The 24,916-nt window shown below is 34.8% G+C and overlaps 1 protein-coding gene across 1 annotated transcript; it reads right to left on the bottom strand.

Moving 5' to 3' along the window:
- On the bottom strand, positions 1-23,248 carry LOC111060343 (pancreatic triacylglycerol lipase). Its single transcript, XM_022348005.2, has 11 exons — positions 23,032-23,248; positions 21,568-21,639; positions 14,129-14,270; positions 13,331-13,504; positions 10,293-10,399; positions 8,137-8,270; positions 7,045-7,188; positions 5,690-5,788; positions 2,895-3,009; positions 1,295-1,446; positions 1-375 (listed from the first exon to the last, which is right to left on the bottom strand). Exons 6-11 carry the CDS (start codon positions 8,162-8,164, stop codon positions 140-142), a joined length of 774 nt encoding a protein of 257 aa, XP_022203697.2. The 5' UTR covers positions 8,165-8,270; positions 10,293-10,399; positions 13,331-13,504; positions 14,129-14,270; positions 21,568-21,639; positions 23,032-23,248; the 3' UTR covers positions 1-139.
- Positions 23,249-24,916: the final 1,668 nt, after the last annotated feature.

Below are 24,916 nucleotides of genomic sequence, written 5' to 3'. Positions count from 1 at the left end.
TACATCGCTCCGTGATTTCTTTATTGGAAAAATTTTATCCAATTATCATCAATGTCAAAAATTACATTTCTCCAGTATTCTGCTTGAATCCTTCTATAAAAAGCGCAATTTCTGAAGATGCGACAGTGGAGAGATTGCATCAATGTCCTCTTGTGACTATTTCATACAAATCATCTTCAGTAAAGTTTTGACTTCCTGACTCAGACATGAAATCATCAGCATGTTCATCCATGTCATCGTTTTCATTGTCCATAGTTGCCATTTGGGAAACCTCAGATGGTATTTCGATGTTTGACTCTTCCTCCTTAGATGATTTAGTATATTTCATCTCCTTGAAAATGTTCTTGTTCACAATCATGTTCTCATGGTCGGAAACTGCAATAATAATCATTCATATTATTATTCTAATTACAATATTTAGAATTAAATTCCAGTGATTGAAATTCCAGATAAATCCAACTTAGAAACAGAGATATCGTGTACACAGACACACACACATATTCTGACCAATGCCCAAAAACCATTATATGTTATATGTATTTCTCAAAATAATATACCTTAAAACGTATCTTGGAATTTGAAATCTTGTAATTTGTAAATCGAATTTGTAAACAATACTTCTCTTGTGGTAGTCTCTATATGGTAGTAGCTTGGGCAAGGGAAGTGAAAATCATAGCCACCTCTAATACAAGGCCCTGCCCTACGATGTTGCAACGTCGCAGTGTAGGCCAAGAATCTAATACATGATTGGTGAAAAAGATTTTTAAAAATACCAGCTGATCTTCTTCACCAATCATGTATTAGATTCTAGGCCTATACTGCGACTTTGCAATATCTTAGGCCGGGGCCTTGTATTAGAGGTGGCTATGGTAAAAATACATCATGTGACGTTCAAAAAAGAAATATCAGTATATTTTGATGAGAAAGAGTATTTTCTCATTGACTCCAGTATTATTTCATTCACTCTTGAAGGGGAAAGAAGAATTTTCATTTGAATTTACAATCATTCATCGCTTTTGAAGTTTAGTAGGCTACTACACATTATACTATCTGAACAATCAAACTAGGAATAATATAATAATTAAATAGGAACAACTATAATTCACAACCATTGAAGAAAATATATAATAGGCTATATTAGTACTGTATCCAAATATGAGTTCTGCGGGTTGAGTCTCTCCAAGTGAGATATTTGTCGATAGATAGAAGGGTTTTCTTTGGAAAATGGAATTACTTCGATTTTTGAGTATATTTTACTATTTCATTGAGCTAGTTGAAAGATACGGTAGCTTACTACAATATGGAGGGACACCAAGGGTGGTAGCAGCAAACACTCCCTCTCTGGGGAGGCCGGGTAGATCAGCTTTGTAGCCAGCTATAGTGCACGTTTCCAGGGAACATACCTTAACCGAAGAGTGAACTGGGAGTCTACCAAACATGGAAGACCTGGAAAACAAACATATCAATGCTGATTCTGGTAATACTCTCTGTACGATCAGGTTGTAATACTAAACATTTTCAAAAGTTGATTGATAAGAAAAGCTAACGGTAATGAGATATTCAATTGTAAAGGCTGTACAACATGCTAAAAACTTTTACTGGTAATCTTTCTTAGAGTTTCTTGGTTTGAATACTAACATGTTATCAAAATGAAAACATTTTTTCAGGAGAAGGAATTTTCCTAGTCACATCTTTTTAGAAAATAGAATAACTTTTTCATAACGTTTCATCAACAATATCATGTAGAATTTATCCTGAAATGAATCTCTTGAATTCATTCGAATTCACCGAATTTCAAATAATATGTTTCAAAAATTATCTTAACTTGGTAATGAACTTTAGAGAAAATTGAGAAATCAAACGACTTTTATGTGTCTAGACTCCAGAGTAAATATCACAGTGTTATTCCGAACTGTATTTATCTTAGGTGAAACAGCCTACGTCTTCGTAAGTATAGATTGAATCACGGTATATAGAAGAAGAATTTTTTCATCTAAATACCGTGGATTGAATAACAAAGTTAGATACTCTCAATACAGTATATTCTAATAATTTTTATAATGGAATTAATATTTTTCAAGATTTCATTCCGTAAGCCCTGGTTTTAAGTTATATTTTTAGAATCTTGACGAACTGATCAACAATAGATTGAGCTATTTTTCATGAGTTTGAAATTATCGGATCTTTTCCGTTATGTGCCAAGAAATGTACTCCGGCCAATTTCTACTTTGGTATAGTTCAAGTAGTTCTAATTTTCGCTACTAGGCTGCGTTACTATCGCATTTCCATCGTTTAGCGGGTAGGTATTGAGAATTCAATCTGAAATATTCAGTAGTTGCCAACAATAGTCAAAGGTGAAATCTTGCGGCCCAAATTCCAGGTTAGATTTTTTTAAATTCCAGTTGAATGAGTAACAACATTAGGTTGAATGACCCAGGAGTGGTCCTCTTCCTCTAATGTCAATTTTCCCTCCTCCTCATTTTTCCTATGCCTGCTTTGGCTTGTGTACATGTGATGAATGTCTTTTTATATGATCTTCAGATGACAGTGAGCCTATTTTTTCATAATAATAGCTACACTTTTTAATGCTGATAAATATTGTTACTGGACAGAATAGAAAATAATAGGAAAAACTTTTAATGAATCGTCAAAACAAGCTAACTTGATCAAACCTTGGGACTACAACAAACTATATACTACAACATCATAGTACTATATGATAATTATTATATGTCTTCAAATTCTAAACACTATTTACGAAAGTTTTGTTGAAAGCCCTAGCAATGGGTGGTCCACGGTAATATTGACGTCTGGAAAAATGATCTGCAGACAAAAGTGAGTTGACTTATTGGAGCCTGAATAAGTGCAATAATTTCGTACAGAGGGCTACTTACATGATAGAATTTCCAATTGGCATATTGACTTTACGAGCCCAGACTTCACAACCTCCACTATTGATTGATGCTGTGAAGTACTCATGAGCACGTAAGTGTGAACAAGTCAAAAGCGCTGTTAAAAAACAAATTATCTTTATTTTTGTATAATAACAATCCAATATTCTATTAAACATAAGTGGAGATTATTATATGATATTAAGACATTATATCAGGATATGATCATCCTGAACTGTTGTAGCTGCTCGTTACTGCATGTATTTTTATGAAATATAGTATTAATAACGTATATTATAAAGGGCTACTTGAACTGTTCAATTATTATAGACATCACTAGAGCTCTCTTTATACTTTTCATACTAGAAAAAATTCTTTATTTTTGCATGATAACGATCCAATATCTATAATATTCTATTAGACATACTAAGGACATCATAATTATGATATAAAGATATTATATCTTGTATATTCAGTTTCATAACGATACAATTTTGATTCTTGATCATCCTAAATTCACTGAATGTTGTCGACTTGATTGTAATTTTATGGCAAATAACTTGAATTTGGATTTGGTTTGGAGCTGTATTCAGTTTTATGATGGAGATAAACACCTAAAGTTTATGCAAAAATAGTTTGATAGAACGGAATCGTGCCATAACAATAGCAGTAGCATGAGCTATGCTAAAAATGGCTGCCTCACTATTATATACCAAAAATGTGCTACAGGAGCCCATCCTCATCTCAGAAAAAAAATCTCAGGAATAGCCTATCTGAATTATCTGTAACAGTCTCCGATACCAAATCATTAAAGTTGTAAATTCCTTATTGAAAATATTTTTAAAGTCTTTAAAGCAAGAGTTAGAACCAAGCGCAGCAAGTAAGCACATATGTATTATGTTTATACTTTAATATGATTATTTGGAGTACTCGTTAATTAAAGACCGTTATACACTTGATTCTTTATTGACTTATTACTTTTAACTCACAAAAAAGACTTTACAAAACTAGACCGCCCGAGTGGCTTAATACAAAGACTTCACTCCATCGCTTTTCTGACGTCATGAGCAGGATGCCCAACACTTCAATATGTACAGCCTATCTTAAATTTTTCCCTTTTTGAAAATACTGTATTATAAATTCTCGCAGCTATTGGAGTCGCCACTGTTGAGGTTTGCGAAAAACCATACTTACAGTCGCGGACTGGGACTTGATCTCTATTTTGTGCGGAGTGGTGGCGGGCGGAGGTAGAGGGAAGTGAACTGCGCATACATGATTGCCGTATTCTCAATCATAAAATTACGGCATGCTGGCTAATTGATTTAAATAACTGTATACAAATCAGCTGGATGATCAAATTATATTGCTAAACATAAAGGGGTAAACCCACTAACTCTTCAGTCCACGACTGGCTACTTCACTACAAACATGTATGGAAGTAATAAATTATTATTATTAGACGAAAATCCAAATTAAATGCTGTAATCCACCCCGAAGACTTCTGCTACTGCAAATATTGACAACAGGGTGAACAGCTAGATGGATCGTATTTCCCCAAAGACTTCTGCTACTGCAAATATTGACAACAGGGTGAACAGCTAGATGGATCGTATTTCCCCAAAGACTTCTGCTACTGCAAATATTGACAACAGGGTGAACAGCTAGATGGATCGTATTTCCCCAAAGACTTCTGCTACTGCAAATATTGACAACAGGGTAAACAGATAGATGGGAATTTGATCCATCTAGCTGTTTACCCTGTTGTCAAAATTCGCAGTAGCAGAAGTCTTCGGGATGAATTTCGATGAATGGAAATTCGATCCATCTAGCTGTTTACCCTGTTGTCAAAATTCGCAGTAGCAGAAGTCTTCGGGATGAATTTCGATGAATGGAAATTCGATCCATCTAGCTGTTTACCCTGTTGTCATATTTGCAGTAGCAGAAGTCTTCGGGGTGAATTTCGATGAATGGAATTCGATCCATCTAGCTGTTTACCCTGTTGTCAATATTTGCAGTAGCAGAAGTCTTCGGGGTGAATTTCGATGAATGGGAATTCGATCCATCTAGCTGTTTACCCTGTTGTCAATATTTGCAGTAGCAGAAGTCTTCGGGGTGAATTTCGATGAATGGGAATTCGATCCATCTAGCTGTTTACCCTGTTGTCAATATTTGCAGTAGCAGAAGTCTTCGGGGTGAATTTCGATGAATGGGAATTCGATCCATCTAGCTGTTTACCCTGTTGTCAATATTTGCAGTAGCAGAAGTCTTCGGATGAATTTCGATGAATGGAAATTCGATCCATCTAGCTGTTTACCCTGTTGTCAAAATTCGCAGTAGCAGAAGTCTTCGGGATGAATTTCGATGAATGGAAATTCGATCCATCTAGCTGTTTACCCTGTTGTCAAAATTCGCAGTAGCAGAAGTCTTCGGGGTGAATTTCGATGAATGGAAATTCGATCCATCTAGCTGTTTACCCTGTTGTCAATATTTGCAGTAGCAGAAGTCTTCGGGGTGAATTACAGAATTTAATTTGGATTCTCGTTTAATAATAATTGAATCATTAGCATTTGAATAATTGCAATATCTCAGTTATTTCCATCTGCCCACATGTATGGAAGATGCCTAAACAAGAAATTAGGCTGTTCTATTAGAAAAATAGGCTATTTTATAGCCTAACAAGATAATATCATTGAACATCGAGATTGAAAATATATAACGATATGAATTAATACAGAGATCATAGGCTAAGCTAAAATTTATGTACGAGTTTGAAATATCTTCAATATTTCAAGACTTACCATGGTTTGGAAGATCCCTTATATCATGAATGGGTCCAACATTTATAAGACCACATCCGGGCTGATCATGACCACCATTGTAATAGACATCAACATGACCTATGAACAAAAATTACATTTTTCAATAAAGGAACAAGATAAACCGTCAGGAAACCTCAACTCGTCCCGCAATTTGAAAGAACGTAGCATGTTTCTAGTGATGAATAGAGGTTTGAGACATTGTATGATAGGTTTATTTATATGATTACTTTTGATTGCGTCCATGAATCAAATTGAAAATTCAAACAAGCATTTTCTTTCAACCATTATAGAGACAGACAGACAATAGTATATTTCGCACCTAGAGCAGAAAATGAGATTTTTCCGGCTCGAAATCGGTTTTCAAGTCCGAGGCCGTAGGCCGAGTACTAGAAAAGATTGAGAGCCGGAAAAACATTTTTACCCGTGGTGCGAACGATATTTTTCGCCACACTACAGGTATTGCTGACAAAATAAATAAAGAATACAAAATAAAGAATACTTGTTATCATACCTATCTCTTGATTTTAGTGGTAGATGATTTGCAGTCAGGATTTCAGATTCTTTTTAAATTTCACTTGGAATATCACGGGCGTCGTCATCTTCAAGCATTTTTGAAAATTTGGAATGCGCTAATCAACAATAAATGATTGAATAAAAATGGTTGCGAAGCGAATGCTGAATTAGTTTGATTCGAAATTGGAACTGAAATCATGGCGACTTTGATGAAAAAGTGGACACTCGCCCGATCTAGCGGATGACTTATTAACTACGGACTTCCATTTTAGCGGCTAGAAAGAGTACGTTTTCCGGTCCTGGCCGGAAAGAAAGCCTTTTCCGACGTCAGACGAGAGTCGTCTGCAAACAAGTTCTTTCAGATCTAAGTAGGGACTGGAAAACCGCTGCTTTCTGTGCAGTGTGGCGAAAAAGATATTTATCTTTCAAATTCAGATAGAACCGCTGAATGGTGTTCTCGAGGCAAAAAAAAACATGTTTTGAGATTTATTAGTGTTTTAAAAAATATCTTTATTGGTCCATATCAAAGTATTATCAAAATCCCTTCAAAATGTTATACCGAACTCATCGTAAGTTCAAAATATGTTTCCAATCAATAGAGGAAGTGATAAATTCCAAATTTTCAATGCATTAAGATAGGATTGTAGAGTTAGTTTGGAATCTTGATAGCGGATTTGTACCACGTCCTCGAGCTAGCTAATCAAAACCGTGACAGTCATTTGCTAAACGGTGTTTATACTCTTAGAGCCTACCCTCCACCTACGTACTCATAGCGAATAGCGAATAGTTATGTAAATAGCATAACACACAATTTCACTCACCGACAGGATTGATCATTCCAAATCCTGCTAATGGGATAAATGGTCGCGTGTTGGTATGGTAAACGTCCACAAATCGTGCATCTGTTTTATCCAATCGTACTTCTACAGGCGTGCCTTCGAAGCCAGGCTGTGCAGGGTCCAAACCTGCAATGAAAATGTACAAATTTTCATTTCAATTTATTCCACTTGAATATTCAAAAACTGTGTAAACTGTGTTCAAGCAGAGCTCACGCTCTGTTCGCGTTCTGTTCTTGCGAGACCTGCGATCATCTTCCGAACTGCTCGCGTAACGTTCGTTTGCGGAGCAGCGCGTAAGTTTGTACGCAGCTTTAAAGATATACCAATAATATTTGAAAAATAGCTTACTCTTCATAGGCCCATCTCAATTTTTTCAAGTTTAGGTAGTTGCAGAGAAAACTACTATAGCCTAGTAGAGATAATACTAGAGATTATAGATGACTGCTGTATTCAGTGGTGGTAGACCCAGCAAAGAACAGAAGAGTATCAAATAGTAACTGAAAGTATCTTATATCCTCTTTCTTATTGGGTAGCCTACAGTAACTATACAACCAGTTAAGTTATTTGGTTATTTTATTGGTTACTTTAGTAGTAGCTTGTTGGGCGAGGAGAGTGAAAATTTTAAATTTTCTTCTACCAATATCAGTTAGTCTTGAAGTTTCTCGGTTGCATTCCCCCTAGAAGGGAAGAAGTGGGCATGAGAGATGTCAGTGGAAGGATAGAAATGAGGCAATTGAGCTGGTATGGACATGTACAGCGAATGGGGGATGAGTGCAAAACAATTATTAGTGAATGTGAGAATGCAAGGAAGAGAGCAGTGGGACGTCCATGGTATTCATATGAGGATCGGATTAAGAAGATAGGAGGAAGAAGAGGAAAGACTGTTCCAGAGATTAAGAAAATGACGATTGATGGGGAATCAAGGAAGAAATGGACTGAGGCTACCCCAACTCTTTCTGGGGAGAGGCAAAGAAGAAGAAGAAGAAGAAGCATTCCTGCTCATCACATTATGGTAATTTCCTTTGTTGCATGATTTTGAATTTCAAAGTTCAGTTTGAATGATTCAGTTTTCACCTGTAATTCGCCCAATTCTTCCTTTCATACTCTCCTTGGCTGCTTAAGAGGCAACATGTGCTCCGAGACTGTGACCAATCAGATGAATGTTGCCTGCCTGAAGGTTGTATTTTTTATTTAGAAGCTTGATGAATCTGAAATTGGAATATTTAAGATTCAATGAACCTGAGAAAAAATCTATAATTATTATTGCCAACTCATATTCATTAATAAGAGCAATGGTTTTATAAACTATATAATAGTACCATAACATAAGCCCTGTTGGAAAGTTTGTTTAGACTACTCTTGCTGTTAGCCTGAGCTTAGAAGACATGTCGCTCATCTGTAAGCATATTGTCACAACTCATTTGCCGCTTTGAAAGGTGAGTGTCACAAATTAAAATAATAAGTCGAACGAAATCAACATAACTCAATTTTCACTTCAATTATTATAAGTGGCACAACTAAAATACAAGGTCAAAGAATAGTATAGACTAATGTATAAGCATATAAGGATGTGTCACTCATCTATTGAAGCAACAATTGAGTTGTGTCACTTATCTAGTGATCCTCTTATTGGGACACGTATCTTTTAAAGCGGCAATCGAGTTGAGTCGCTATTCGTTTGATGCAATAATTTAGTTGTGGCATTATTTTAAAATATTACTATTTTAATTAATATTATTATTTAAAAAAAATTACAAATTAATATTTATTTTACAGATTTGAGTACCAAGTAGAAGGAATTTTGTTATTTATTTATTTATTTGTTGATATAATTACAAATCATTATTGAATTGGATCTTAATCTTTCTAAATTCAAAATTAATTGTTTCAAGTGTTTGTGTTTTGTTTCAATGTGGAAATTAGTGAAGAATTGGAAATTCGCACATAACCTTTATTTGGACAATTTATTTTATGAAATTGGGATGAAAAGAAGTTTTGGACTTTAGTATGTTTCTTTATCTTTTTGTGTAGTTGAGAAGTTGATATTGTGGTAATTATTCATATTGAATGAAAAGGACTAAGAAATTGTCAAAAAACCACAGATTCATTGATACTTAGAAAGACCGGTTTCGGTTATTACACCATTGATTGTCAATCTCTGATAAACTCTATCAGTTTATCAGAGATTTACAATGGTGTAATAACCGAAACCGGTTTTTCTAAGTATCAATAAATCTCTGTTTTTTTTTGCAATTTCTTAGTCTTTTTCATTCCATGTTTCTTTGTCCTTAAGTTGATTGTAAATGATAAATAAATGAATAAATTGATTCTTACAGATGAGCGATGATGCTATTAGGAGGAATACAGTGTAGAAAATACCAAGTATAGAATGAAATGGAAAATCTCAGGCACCCTTCTGAGGGTACCGTGTACTGGTATTTTATTCACTCATAACAATATTTTTCTACAATTCATAGCCATTCTCAAGGGGAAAAATGGCTATGAACATATAAATAGCATTGTTAGAGTTATAATTCCTAAAAGAGAAAAAGCTAGAGGAAAATCTGTCTTTTAAAAAAGTTAAACTTTCAAGAGCGGCTGATATCTCGTAAACTATTGAGAATATCACTAAACTTGTATAGAGAGTTTAGAAGCTTCAATTTCGTTTCTATTGAAGTCGATTGGAAAAATACGTGTTTAATTTATTACTTATATACCGTACATACTTGATTAATTAGAACCATATTTTCTACTTTTTGTTATTAAAAAGAACGAATAGCAGTCAATTTTCTTCTAGCAGAAGTCGTTCTTTTTATTAACAAAAAATTGAGTTAATAGTAAGCAGTTAGTGAACACAACATTGAAAAGCCACATTTTCTCTAGATATATGGGATAACTCCAAAAATGGTAATTTTTAACCCCAACACCCTCTGAACCATGGTAGGAGGTAGGGTTGAAGACTTTTCATATGCTTCACCTAAGAATCCCAAACAGAGCTGCGAGGTTGAAAATTGTCTTCGAAACATTTCCTTGTTTCCTGGATTGGAGCCACATATAACTTATTATGCAATGTGAAATCTAATCGAACCACATATTATTATACTACTTATTTTTCAGTTTTTCACTTCTACATTGCAGCTGCACTCAGTTCAATAACAACTCTTTTGAGATTTTCAAATTCAAATAAAGCTCGAAAAATGAACAAAACGTAGGATAATTGGTTTACACACCTGGCTAACTCAGCTCCTGCAATTCGTGTGTTCGATACTGCTTGCCAATAATTGGGTAGATCGATTAAACCTCTTCCCCAATCCACAATAAAAACATTCGCATCTTCCTAGAAACAAGAATTAAAATAAGACAGTCAGTTGAATTGTCACATTTGAGGCAAATATTGTATTAGGGCGATGCATTTTTTTGTAAGCAGTTCAATGTTTATAGATATCACATTCACAGCAGGAGTAGAAGATTGATTAGATGTTTGTACAGAAGAAAAATAAATGAATTGAATTAGTTTTTTCCTATCATTAAGAAACATAAGGTAATTAACTATCGCTAAGATAAGTTAAGAATCATGCGCCGCTACTCCCTATGGAAGGGTGACCGCTTGAGCCAACTCCTCGGAATACGATTCATGAGTTGTGAAATCGCTTCCCGGTTGTTCGGAACCCACCTAAAACTGTCGGTCCGTTCATCTCTCATTATCATTCATCTCATTACTCAAGCACAATCCCAGAGCTCAAGCAGAAAAAATGCTCATTAAATATAATATAAATACACAGTGTTTACAATCAAGTAAATTGCATTATCTCAATCATGTATGATTATATTATGCCAACATAAGGCAGGGAAAATTGGGACTGCAATTTCAACTTTTTTTATTTCTACTCTTGATGACTAGAACTTTTTGTTGATTGATTTTCGAAAGAGATGACAAAACTCAGAAAAATACTGGAAAACGCTGAAAACCCGCTAATTTTGGGGCGTGTCTTTGGCGTAATAAAAGTGTTCTCTAAAAAAACAAAGTTTCACTTTAGCTGAAGTTTCATACCAAATTTGAACATTTTCTCTCAATGAGTTCTTGGAAAATCTTAAAAGCACAGAAAAAATTCTTGGAAAATGTTGTGAAAGTGACTATGTCGGGCGTAATATTAAAGTCCTCTCAAGACAAAATTTCCAGACCGTGGCTGATCTTCTGTACCAAATTTTAACATGATTTGTCGATATTTTCGTCAGATTTATTGACTGTCAATGAGACAATTTTAAAAATATTATGTTATTTTAAATATGTTAAAATATATTATTTTAAATATGTAATCCATTGTTATGACAATTTGATCATATTTTTACAAATAGATATGAGAACTTTATCATTTTTTGTCAATGAAACATGAAATATTACAATATCATGACATATTTCAAAAGTTTACTGGAAATGTGTCAGAAGTTTAACTGTCAGGTTACGTTAACTATCTTCTTTCAATCAATCAATCTTTTATTGTCAAGGAACATAAGAATGTTACAAACAACGTCATTTTCTACAATAGCTTATACAAAGACCGACAATACAATTAGTAAACAGTAAAATAATACAATATAATAATAGCAGACACTTAGACGCCTGACACAATTATCTTCTATCTTCACTTACTATTATCTACCATTTACTGTTCCAAGTTCCAAAACTATATTGGGAATATAAACAACTTGAAAGAGATCATATTATCGAAGTTGGTAAACAGGAAAATATGCTTTAATAAGTAAAGGCGAGTGATTTTACTTATTATCCCCTATAAACTCCAATATAAAGTTCAAATACTGTATTTGGAATTTTCATGGAATTGTAGTTTTGATTTTTCAATTGGAGACATCTCTTTTTGGATGGACTTTTATCGTTATGTAAACTTTAAATCACAAATTGAATAAATTTGTTTCATTTATAGAATTAAAATTGATTGATTTATAAGCATGTAAATAGGCTTATAACCATCCATGGTAAATTCATAATCTTGATGGAAATTGCAATACAAGTTAATCGGTTCATTAGTGCATAAGTGATGATGATGATGCGTCAATCGTTTCTATAGTTCCGTCAGAATTTCGTATCCCGTACATGTATGAGCCAATTCCTTCCTTTACAATATTACTAGCAGTCAGGCTCGCTTCGCTCGCCATATCCGTCTAGCCAGGGGGCTCTGCCCCCTGGACCCCCGACTGGATCGTCCAAGAATGAGACCAGCAGGCGAGCGAAGCGAGCATTTTCATTTGAGCATTTTTATCATATGTTAGGACGATCCTGTCGGGGGTCCAGACTAAACGTCTGGCTAAACGGATATGGCGAGCGAAGCGAGCCTGACGGCTAGTAATATAATATTCCCAGGAATAGCTCTGATTGAAGTAGCAGTGCCCAATCAATTTTTCCGCGATAAATGCACTTCAATCTTCAACTTGGTACCAACCTAACAAAGTCAACTCAACTTAATGCCAACCTGACAAAATTATTAATTTAGTTACCAGTTAACAACTGTTTCGAATACAGTAACTATATTACCCAATAATAGTAATATAGTTACTGTAGTTTCGAAGAGGTACTCTCTCTAGATTATAGTTCTATATTAACATGGTTCTATGGACATTTTTCAATTATAATTGAGAGAATAAGAAGAATATACATGCTAAAAGACGAACTTTAAACCCTTAAAAACCACACTTAGAGTTAGAATATTGCCGAAAGATTTCTTAGTGCGCCTCTAAAGGGCCAACTGAACATACCTACCAAATTTGAATGATTTTGGTCCGGTAGATTATTAGTTTTCTGCGAGTGAGTGAGTGAGTCAGTCAGTCAGTGAGTGAGTGCCATTTCGCTTTTTTTATATATTATTGCACTTAACAGAAAGCACTTTAAAGTTTTATAATATAAATATAGACAGGATACACACGACACGGATAGATTAAAAACACTTGAAAACTTACATCTAAACGAGAATTTTCGGGGAGCTGGGCCCCCTTTGTCAATCAACCAGGAAGTGAAAATCTCACCACTTCACTTCCTGGTTGATTGACAAAGGGGGCCCAGCTCCCCGAAAATTCTCGTTTAAATGTTATCCGTGTCGTGTGTATCCTGTTTATATATATATATATATAATATATATATATATCTATATATATATATATATAGATAGATAGATAGATAGATAGATAGATAGATAGATACAGTTACAATATACTACTTGATTATGATAGGATGAATTATTTATACGTTCGCTACCTTTTTAAGGAGTTCGTCCTTCATAGTTCTCAACCAATCTTCTTTCCTTTCATCAAGGAATCCATGTATGATGAAAAACGTCTTGTTACGGCCCGCATCAAAATCTTTGTCATTGAAATAGATACTTCCTCTAAGATTCACCAGATGACCATTTTCAATTGTAGACCCAAATTTCTGTGAATAATAATATTAGAAATTAGATATTCCATCTATAAAACCTCTCATAAGCTGAGACCTTGAGAACAATGAAGCCAAGAATGCTGCTACTGTTTCACCAGCCAATCCGTCGCCGCGCGACCGCAGTGAGCGTGAATAGATTATGGGTATAACCCTACCCAAATGAATAAGATATTTTACAATGAGTTTTAATACCAGTTACAGATAGAGAAAAAATATATTAACCATGATTCCATATTCCACTCAAAATTTTAATTTTTCAGCTTCTAACATTATTCATAGGCCTATTTGTCAGATCAATGTCAATAGTGAATTCACAACTCTGTACTGATAAGTAAAAAGTGGTTAAGTCACAAATGTCGACTTTTGACTTTTCTAGATGTGGTTATTCAGAAAAATTTTCTCTTTCTTGGTATAAAGGATTTCAGTCTATGTGGTATGGTTTTAGAGTTATTCTCATGGTAAAATGGATACATTTCAGAAAAATATCATTCATGTTTGATATAAATGATACAAGTCAACTCATAAGCTTTAAAAGGTGGGATTGAATCTAATAGATATTGGTAAAAATGATACAAGTCAACTTATAAATTTCAAGGAATGAAATAATCATTGAATTACCTGGCGAAGAAGGTGACAGTGACACCAACCTTCCCTGGAGACTGTGGTGGAGGGATGAACCTCCGTTCTCTATCTATTATTGACCTCCACGGGGGTCGTGTTGAAAAACAGCCCAATTCATCGTAACACACCTGATGCTTCACTGAGAAACAAATAAAATATTCGACTTAAAAAGAATCTTCATAATTCATTATACAACCACTTAGGTTCATTCAATTTTTACAGACTTTTTCCACCTATGATGTTGCCTATTGCTTCAATTCATTCACTACTATAAAATATGAACACTTTTTATAGAAGGTGCCAACAGAACACCAAACACAACCATTGTACAGTATAAAGAGTATAATTTGAATTATATGGGCCTATCAATCTATGTTGATTCGATTGTCATGATATATTATAGGATAGGAGAATATAAATATATAATATGCTGATTAATAATTTGATTGGATACTATAGAAATTCAATAATTATTATGCGAAATATAGTACATAACATAGATAAATACATGCATATGGACGAGAGCAAATCCTGTCGAGTTAAAACGTAGACCTGACTACACGCTCGGTCAAAGAGTAATTGCAATAAAATAAATAATAATAATAATAGTACGGTTCTCTGGGTTGTAATCAGTAGTCAGAAATTGTTGACAAGAATACTTTTTTACTTTCCTTGTCCTAATACCATAGGTAAGGATAGTATTGCTTTTCGAAGAAAATTAAGGTCCCCAATTTGTAAATTTCTATACCTTTCAAGGTCCCCTGAGTCCAAAAAAGTGATTTTTGGGTATTGGTATGTATGTGTGTGTGTGTGTGTGTGTGTATGAGTGTATGTGCGTCTGTGTACATGATATCTCATCTCCCAATTAACGGAATGACTTGAAATTTGGAACTTAAGGTCCTTCCTCTATAAGGATCCGACACGAATAATTTCGATCAAATGCAATTCAAGATGGCGGCTAAAATGGCGAAAATGTTGTCGAAAACAGGGTTTTTTGTAATTTTCTCGAAAATGGCTCCAACGATTCTTATCAAATTCATACCTAAAATAGTCATAGTTAAGCTCGTATCAACTGCCACAAGTCCGATATATGTAAATATTTCAGGAGCTCCGCCCCGTCTATGCAAAGTTTGATTTCAGATTCCCAATTATCAGGCTTCAGATACAATTTAAACAAAAAATTTTGAGTGGAAAACATTAAGCATGAGAATCTCTACAATTAATGTTCAGTAACATTTTCACCTAAAATTAAAAATAAGCTTGAAATTCGAGAAAATGTGATTATCCGATTGCAAACTGTTGGCAACTGTTGATTCTATTAAATGATTCACTATTAAGAGATAGCAGACCTCGTGTGTCTCCAGCGTTATTGCCAAATAACCAGCTGGCTCAAATCTTTGAATAGTAGACTTGAGATGCGCGGGAACACTAGCGTCAGGTGATAAATTTTCATGACGGCAAGGAAAGTTGTGTGAGTGCGCCACACCAGATTTTTGGATGTTGAATAAATAAATAAATAATAAGTAAATAAATAAATTTTATTGTCATAATCAATATTGGTAATTGACAAAGTCACACAGTAAACAAAATATAGAACACAAAATACATTCATTCAGGTACTATCAAAAAATTCGTTCAAACAATAAAACGGTCTTCCAACAAGCCAATTAAATAGTAATTTCTTGAAATGAACAATGTTAGCACAACATTTGATCTCTGTAGGTAACTTATTATAGATTCTTAGTCCTATGCTGTCATAATGCTTCATGCTTGTGGAGAGACGTTGATATGGTATGTCAATTTGATGTTTATATCTTGTATCATGAGCATGAATTTTGCATCTTGTCTTCAAATTAGGTAAGTTTTTCATTGTATAAATAGTTACATTGTAGATATACAAATTTATGACTGTCAATAGTTTAAGTTTCTTAAAAAGAGGTCGACAGTGGCTCAGATAGTCTGCACCTGACAAAACTCTGACTGCTTTTTTTTGCAATAATAATACTTTGTTCATGTGGCTGCTATTCCCATATATTAAGATACCATAGGCAATTATGCTTTGAAAAAAGGCAAAGTATGAGTTCCTGAGATATTGTTCTGGAACTAAAGTTTTCAATTGTCTCAGTAAATAAATAACTCTAGCTAGCCTACCAGTAATGAAATTTATGTGGGGTTCCCAAGTCAACTTGGGGTCAAACATTAATCCAAGGAATTTGATACTATTGCTGTTGTTTAGTGTGTGATCTCTCTGGCTAAATGTCAGAAACTGAGTTTTGTCTTCATTTAATTTGAAGCCATTCGCTCTGAACCATTTGGAAGCTTCTATTAACGTATTAGCTGTCATATTCTTTAGTGTGTGTGCATCTGAGTGAGAATGAAGAAAAGTGGTATCATCAGCGTACAACACAGTCTTACTATTGAGTGAGAGAGGGAGATCATTAATCATAATCACAAATAAGAGAGGTCCCAAAATTGATCCTTGGGGGACACCATACTTCACTCTGGCAAGATCTGATTTATTATTGCCCACACATACAACCTGTTTGCGTTCACTAAGGTAGGACCTAAAGAGACTGAGACTCTTCCCAGTGATTCCATAAAATGCCAATTTATCCAGCAGGATATTGTGTTCCACGCAGTCAAATGCTTTGCTCAGGTCACAGAATGCGGCCTGAGCAAAACACTTACTCTCAAATGATTCAATCACAAATTTTATCAGGGAATCAAAGGCGTCAGTGGTAGATCTTCCCTTCACAAAACCAAATTGATGTTCTGATAACACTCTAATATTTATCAAATATTCGTATACCTGTATGTACATGACAATCTCTAGCACTTTTGAAAACACAGGCACTATCTGAATAGGTCTGAAGCTAGACGGTTCTTCTTTAGAACCTTTCTTATAAACCGGAACGACCTTGGACACTTTTAACACATTAGGAAAAATACCTTTTGAAATGCAGATGTTTATACATCGAGTCAGTGCTGGTACCACTGCACCTGCAATACTTTTAAGAAGGCAACTGGATAGGCCATAGAAATCCTCGCTTTTAGATGGCTTTAGATTATGAACCACTCTAGAGATAACTTCTTGACTGACCTCATGAAAACTAAAAGTGGCATTATGCTCTTTATCAACACTTCCATTTAGCATTTCGATGGCTGATATGGATGGCTTCACTATCTTTTCATGAACATCATCAACCGACTGTATGAAATATTCATTCAAGATATTTGGCATTGGAGTAGTGAAATCTTGAACACTATTACTTGAAGATATCGTTTTGATTATTTGCCATGCTTTCCTGCAACTGTTATTCGAGGACTCTATAATTGAAACAATAGACTCTCTCTTGGCCTCATCTAATGATTTTTTGTAAAGTGCTCTACATCTTTGATATACAGTTTTAGCATGTTCGGTATTTACTTTTTTAAAGTTTTCATGAGAGATAGTCAATAAAATCTTCATCCTTCCAAGCTCAGGTGTATACCAGTCAGCCTTATGTTTGGTTCTCTTTATATTCTTAACTAAGGATTTATTTTTCCTGCAGGTCATTTTGGGAATAGTCAGATTGAAATAATACAAAACTACATTTAGAAAGGATTCGAACATGACGCTGGCATCTGGCTTATCCAAGACAGCCTTCCAGTCTACCAAAGTCATAGCCTGGTTAAATTGTAACATTTTATCGATAGTGACAGGTCTTGAAATAATTGTAACAAATTTGTTAATACTGGCCTTAATAGAACAATCTGGTACACATATCATCACACAGTCATGATCTGAATATGGGAATTCCATGACACTTGAAATTGTCGTATCAGGTTGAGTATTTGAAAAAACGTTATCATGACATGCTTGATTTCTTGTAGGCAGAGTATTAAAAAGTCTAAGATTGAATTGTCTCAATAAATTTCTTTAATTATATAAATGACAAGTTTCTTGATTTATATCAAAAGCAGAATTTAAGTCACCTCCAAATACAAGAGTATAGCCATTATAGCAACTTCTTGACATGTATATAAGAAGTTCCTCCAATTTATCTAGAAATAGTTTTGGATCTCCACAAGGTGATCTGTACAAAGATACAATAATAAGTTTTTTGGCTTTAATAACGGTACAGGTGTACTCAAATTCACGTTCAATGCATGGGAAGTCCAAACATAATTCCCGACTTTGAGAGTTGAGATCCTGTCTTACAAAGATAGCAACTCCACCATTCTTATGTAATGATCTACAATAACTACTAGTTACAATATAATCCTCCAATTTACAGAACTCAATTTCATCAGCATGCAACCAGTGCTCACTTACACCGATGACATCAATATCCTCATTCAATAGAAAATCATTTAGAACATTTAATTTGCCACTCAAACATTGAACATTTAGGTAAGCAATCCTAACATGAGGCTTTGCAACTTTAGTTGAAACTAATCCACACCCACTTGATCCTGGGTTAGTGAGTTTAAATCGTGCACAATACCAGTATCCGTCATAGAGTCTAGAAATGTTGAAGGACTGCGGGGAACGTTATGAGAGTCTCCGTCATCCCTCTGCACCGCGCCAAACGTAGCAACACAGCCCGAATTAGGCTCTGATTGGAATGGAAGGTTCCTTGGTGCATCGAAGAGAAGCACAAAAGAAGCGGATTCCAGTGTTGTGGGAGCGCGGGCTGCATCCACTCGCACCTGCTCTCCATTCTTTGAAGCCCCGATTATGTCGTCTGTTCTCGGAGACAGCTTAGCAAGATGAACCAGATGATTTGCAAGAATCACTTTCCCTTTCCCTTTCCGGTTGAGGTGAAGGCCATGTTTGGTAAAGTGTGATCTTCTGAGAAAATTGTTTACATCTTCGTAACAAAGTCTAAGCTCTCCGTTATAATCACTTATCGCCTTGGACAGTATACAGTTGGAATGAAATACACTATCATTAAGTTCTATATCGTCATAACGGTAAGGTGTACTGCACACTGTAATTTGGGCCTTTGAGTTTAGTTCGAAAAGTGATTGTATTCCTTGTAATGTTGTCAGTTGATAGGGTCATTACGGTGACAATCATTTCCTCCAGCAAATAGAATAATGTGGTCTTCCTCGTTGAAATCTCTAACAAAATCGAGACCATCTCTAACTATGTGTTTGATTTTGGCTCCGGGCTTTGCATACACAAAAATCTCGAACTCATCCTCTAGATCTCTAAGATATCTGCTAAGTTCCCTTCCCTGACTAGATGAGAGTACTGTCAGCCTTCTTCTACCAATTGTTGGTCTAGTAGTTTTGTGTTTCTGTTTCTGAGTCGTCTTTGTCTGTTTCGCAGAACAGTGTTGGGTACCTGATACAGATTGGTTGACCTCTGTTTCCATTTGGTACTCATCTTCATTGTTTGTGGAAAGCGATGTGAATCTGTTACTGACTGGAATAGCATAGTCATCTCTCCCATCAGGTTTAGGCTTAGCTACATTTTTTGGTGTGATATAGACATTCTCCTGAGTATTCCTACTACGATTTTCACTCTTTCTCTCTATTAAATTTATATTTTCAGCTTGAATTATGTCGATTATGGCAATTTTATTGAGCAGGTCTTCTTTTAACATATTTTTATCAGCCTCCAGAACATCAATTCGAGACTTCAATAGTCTAATTTCCGCCTCGGCCCCTTCCTCATAGACCAGAGAATCTGCATAATTTTCATCTCTTCTGTTTTTCGCCTCTTCCAACAGCTTGGTGACTGTAAGATTTTCTTCCGATAATTCAGATAGCGTTTTTCTCAAATCAGCATTGTCAGATATAGAATTATCCAGTCTGTTCAAAACCTCAACAACATGAGGAATTACGTCGGCTATGGCATCGTCTGAAGATTTGTCAGTAACAATTGCGAGTGACGTTCTGATATCTATAGCGAGCTCTATTACTAAATCGTTACAGAGTTCGTTCTTCAAATTACTTAGTTCTAAGTTACTTTCGGCTGACATTTTTTCTCGTCTGCTGCGAGTCAATCTGAGTCTATTCATTTTAGAATGATTCAAAACTGCGCTTTGAATTGTTGCTAGGATACGTCATTCAACGGAAAATTGTTGTAATCAGCTGATAGATGCGGGCAAGCTACCGAAATTAACAAAGGAAGATGATAGGAAGAGTGAACGCCAAGAGAGCGATCAAGGCAGGACAGTATGGAAGCTCCTGATAAGAGAAATGAAAGAGGAAGGGAGAGATATGGTGATAAAAAGGAGCACAGCAAAAATCAATTCGTTGTAATAGAACAAAACGGAACGCTGATAATCAACACAGCAAAAGGACCAAGGCACAGACTCCGCCGTAGTCAAAGATAAGATAGTAAGTGCAGAGCCAGACAACAGCAGAATTGTAGAAATTATTCACTGTTTTTCAGGACTAGAATAATTTGAAAACACTATTATTAGGACTTACATGTGTGACTGAGAACTTTGAGATAGTTCACGGTGAAGATGACAGCCAACTCTACAATATGCACTTTTTGAAAATGGAAAATAACTTGAAAAACCTTACCAAACTTGAAATAAATTACGCAGCGTTTTGAGCACAACCTGTCACGGCAGACTCCCGTCTGAAGTTTGAATGGTACAATTCATTATGAATGTAGAAGTTAAAATGAAAAATCTGGTGTGGCGTACTCACACAACTTTGCCGTTATGGAAATTTCGGAAATAACTATAATTTTAAACTGATCAGCTGACGAGATCAATTCTGCTATCTCTTCCAGTGATAGCAAAAAATGATAGAATCAATATTTACCTCTCTCATTAAGTTTGCATTTGAATAATCACATTTTCTCGAATTTCGAGCTTATTTTCAATTTTAGATGAGAATGTTACTGGACATTAATTGTAGAGATTCTCTTGCTCAATCGTTTCCACATGAAATTTTTCTTTTAAACTGTATCTGAAGCCTGATATTGGAAATCTGAATTCAAACTCTGCATAGATGGGGCGGAGCTCCTGAAATTTTTAAAGATATGAGACTTGTGGCTGTTGATAGAGCTTATCAATGACTATCTCAGGTATAAATCTGATCAGAATCGTTGAAGCAATTTCTGACAAAATCGCGATTAACCCTGTTTTGGACATCATTTTCGCCATTTTAGTCGCCATCTTGAATTGCATTTGATCGAAGTTCTTCGTGTCGGATCCTTATAGTGTAAGGACCTTAAGTTTCAAATTTCAAGTCATTCCGTTGATTGGGAGATGAGATAACGTCTATACAGACATACATACACTCATATACACACACACATACAGACCAATACCCAAAAACCACTTATTTGGACTCAGGGGACATTGAAACGTATAGAAATTTAGAAATTGTGGTACATCAATTTTTTGGAATACTTTCCTTACCTATGGTAATAGGACAAGTAAAGTAAAAATCAATAAATGAGAAATGTTCAGTAATTTACTTACATATGCTGCCTATTATAAGGCAAGCTGCTGTGAGTCCATTACAGTACATGACTGCTAGGTAGATGAGAAATTCTAGATGTAAACAAATAAGAACATTTTCATTAGGTATTCAAAATTGGAGTGCAAAATCGATTAAATTTTTCAATGACAGTGTATGATAATTTTTTTTTATTTGATTTTTAACGGCAGTGCGATAATGGTCAACAAATATCATTGTATTCGTACACGTTTTACATACTAATTCATTCCAATGATTCGATTAATAATAGTTATAATAATTTCTGGTCTGAATACAGATTGACTCTTGTTTCAAATATGTTTCTATTTTGTGGTTTGATATTATTTAATGTATTTTTATTTAATATAGCAAATTGTACTGTACTATTTATTTTATTCAATCTGTATGGTAGTGGTTGAGAGGTAGGAAGAACTGAATCCTATCTAATGACTGTGGTAGGATGTCCTAACTCCGCCTAATATTGAAGAAAGTATGGGAATAATCAAATAATAAAAGCTGCAAACATATATTCAACTGGGCAGTCATTATTTTAAATACAGGTATCAGTGACCTGAAAATATTCCATGAAATAATAATATAGGCCTATCTATTATTTAATAAATCTACAATATAACAATATAATAAATTAGAGAATCGGCTTAGACATGTACGGAAAGGAAAATACACGAATGACGCATCATCACATTTAAACTACTGAACTGATTAACTTGAAATTTCACACAAAAATTCTAAATGGGCCTATTTCCATTGCTATTAATCAATTGATTTGAAATTATTTATTGAAACAAATTTATTCGATTTGTGATTCAAAGTCTACGTAACTATAAAAGCACAAAAAACAGGGTTATATCTCCAAGTGACTCCATAGCTTTCTTAAAGTAGCAAGCGTGGTTCATGTATCAGAGGTTGCGGGCTCGAGACCTATCTTTATTATATTTTTTGTTGGGAATTTTGCTAGGTGATTGTATTTTACAACACCAAATCTTCCTCGGTGTAAAGCACGGGAAACCTGCTTGTTTCAAAATATATATCTAATATTCAATTTTATCTATAAAAAAGTAATTTATGTTATTATTCTGTCAATTATTGGAAGAATTGATGAGTGAAAATAAGAAGTGCAGTATCTACTCTCTTAACTGGGATGAATACTTCTTGATACTACTGAATTAATTAATTAGGAATATTAGGAATGTAGGGATTCACAAGTGAATTGCACTCATTGTAAACACACTAATAGTATACAAAACATAACTATAATATCAACTTCGATCTTGAACAATTGAATTACAACTTGAATAATCAAATAATGCAAGCTTTTTCACATTTCATACAAAAAAAGTAGAAAATAGTAATTCTATAATTCATTTCATATGAATTATTAAAACAATAGCTAATAAAAAAGTGAGAATTCGAATTAACATTTCCAATCATAAATTGACACTCACCACCGCACCACCAAGTATTCTGTCCCTTCAAGAGACAGCAGCGTGATGCCAAATGATGTGGTCCGTTATTTAACTTCCAACCGTTTTCTCAAATAAGCAATTTTTGGCTTCCCCCACCATTATTCAAGATAAACATACATCATGTTCATGTTTTAGCTGCATTTTAACAGCATTGTTGCTACCCAAGCAGTAAATAATCAGTTATCTGAGGATACTGTAGACAACTATCAAAAGTAATTTTGAATCAGATCCAATTCACTAAACATTTAATGACTATGTGATTATTGAATATAGGATATTTCCAGGGGATATATTTTTCAGAGGCAAACTTATAAATATTTGATGGCATTTTCAAATTAAAAAAAAAAAACAAATTTGAGAGTCTCTGAGAGACTAAATCATAGCTTGAAGTAAAGAGAAAGGATAAATTTATGAAATTCATTCGGGTAACATTATTATTTATATTCTTATTTTTTCCAAATAAATATGTTTCTCTTCGCTCGGAAGAGAAAGATTCCTGATTTCATAGACGTTCTCATAAAAAGAAATAGAACCTGATAACTGGCTCAGTCATGAAGCATTTGCCAAGGAATGCACTTATCAAATTGGCAAACATTATTGACCGAGCAAAGTGACTCAAAGAGATTCAAGTCGACGGTTTTGCATTTCTCTTTATTTTTTCATATGTTTATGTTTATATGTTGATATTTATGTTCCGCATTTACAGTGAAACACGGCAATAGATTTTCATGAAATTTGACAGGTATGTTCCTTTTTGAATCTCGCATCGACGTATATATGAGGTTTTTTGTAATTTTGCATTTCAAGGATAATACAAAAGGAAAAGGAGCATCCGCCAATATTACCGTGAAAATCAGACTATAGAATAATTTATCATAAATCAGCTGTCGAGTTGATTATTAATTGCATGCAATTAATATCTCAATGTAACTTGGTAAAAAATGAGGTGTTGTATGGACTATTAATTGCATGCCTCATCGCATGGAATTTTTATGCACTTCCAAATGCACAATTAATTGACTCCATGCAATGACGCATGCAATGACGCATGCAATTGATAACTAAAATAACAGTGTTGTCTCTCGACCTCTCTCTGCTTTCAACTCGGGCTGATCTGTTGCCAGTATGTCTTGAGGAAAATTAGCTTTTGATGTTAGAATTTCTACACACCAACCCCAAAAGCCATTAGCCGTTTTCACACCGATATCTCGCCGACACGACATACAGACAGGATTTACCGTGATGGACAGTATAAGAGGAGGCTCTGGTTTATAACTGCGGGAGGTCTACTGTTCACAGAACTACTAGTAATATAATATTTACTTATCTAGCAGACTCTGGCCACACAATGTCACGTCACGTCTTTATATGCAACTAGCCTAAAGCTAGGCTAGGCTACAGTACACTAACTATATAAATCAGTTACATAGTTACAGTAGGCTAGGCGCATATAGAGTGCAAAATTGCTCGTGTAACACAATCATGCATTTCACATGTTCCATGATCAAAACACACGAAGAATCAGGAAAACACATGGAAGAAATAATCAGGTGAAGAGAAATTGCAGACAAACACACACAACGACAGACGGTCGTATGCAGAAAAATGGAGAAAAATCCTGCTCAGATTTTCGGATTCTTCAACGCACATAGACGTCCATCCGCTTCATGTCTGCTCACGACTGCATGCAGATCCGAGAAAGCTGAACCGCGACACTCTCGTTCAGTTCGCACCTTGAGAATGAACTGAAAAGTGAGCCTTGAGTTGCGGGTTGCCTATATCCTACCATGCAGGTGCAAGTTTTTTTTCAAGGATGGTATGGAGCCTCTGGTAGTCTCATATGTAGGAAACCCAGATCAGTTGA

Source organism: Nilaparvata lugens, chromosome 1 (assembly GCF_014356525.2).
Source record: "Nilaparvata lugens isolate BPH chromosome 1, ASM1435652v1, whole genome shotgun sequence".
Taxonomy (NCBI): Eukaryota; Metazoa; Arthropoda; class Insecta; order Hemiptera; family Delphacidae; genus Nilaparvata; species Nilaparvata lugens.
This window is presented reverse-complemented; position numbering and strand designations above follow the sequence as displayed.

Coding starts and splice junctions, on each gene's coding strand:
- LOC111060343 (XM_022348005.2), bottom strand. CDS start 8,164: ATGAAAGGAAGAATTGGGCGAATTACAG. Junction 1,447..2,894: donor CCAATTGGAAATTCTATCAT/GTAAGTAGCCCT, acceptor TTTGTTTTCCAG/GTCTTCCATGTTTGGTAGAC. Junction 376..1,294: donor TGGTGTCCCTCCATATTGTA/GTAAGCTACCGT, acceptor TTATTATTGCAG/TTTCCGACCATGAGAACATG.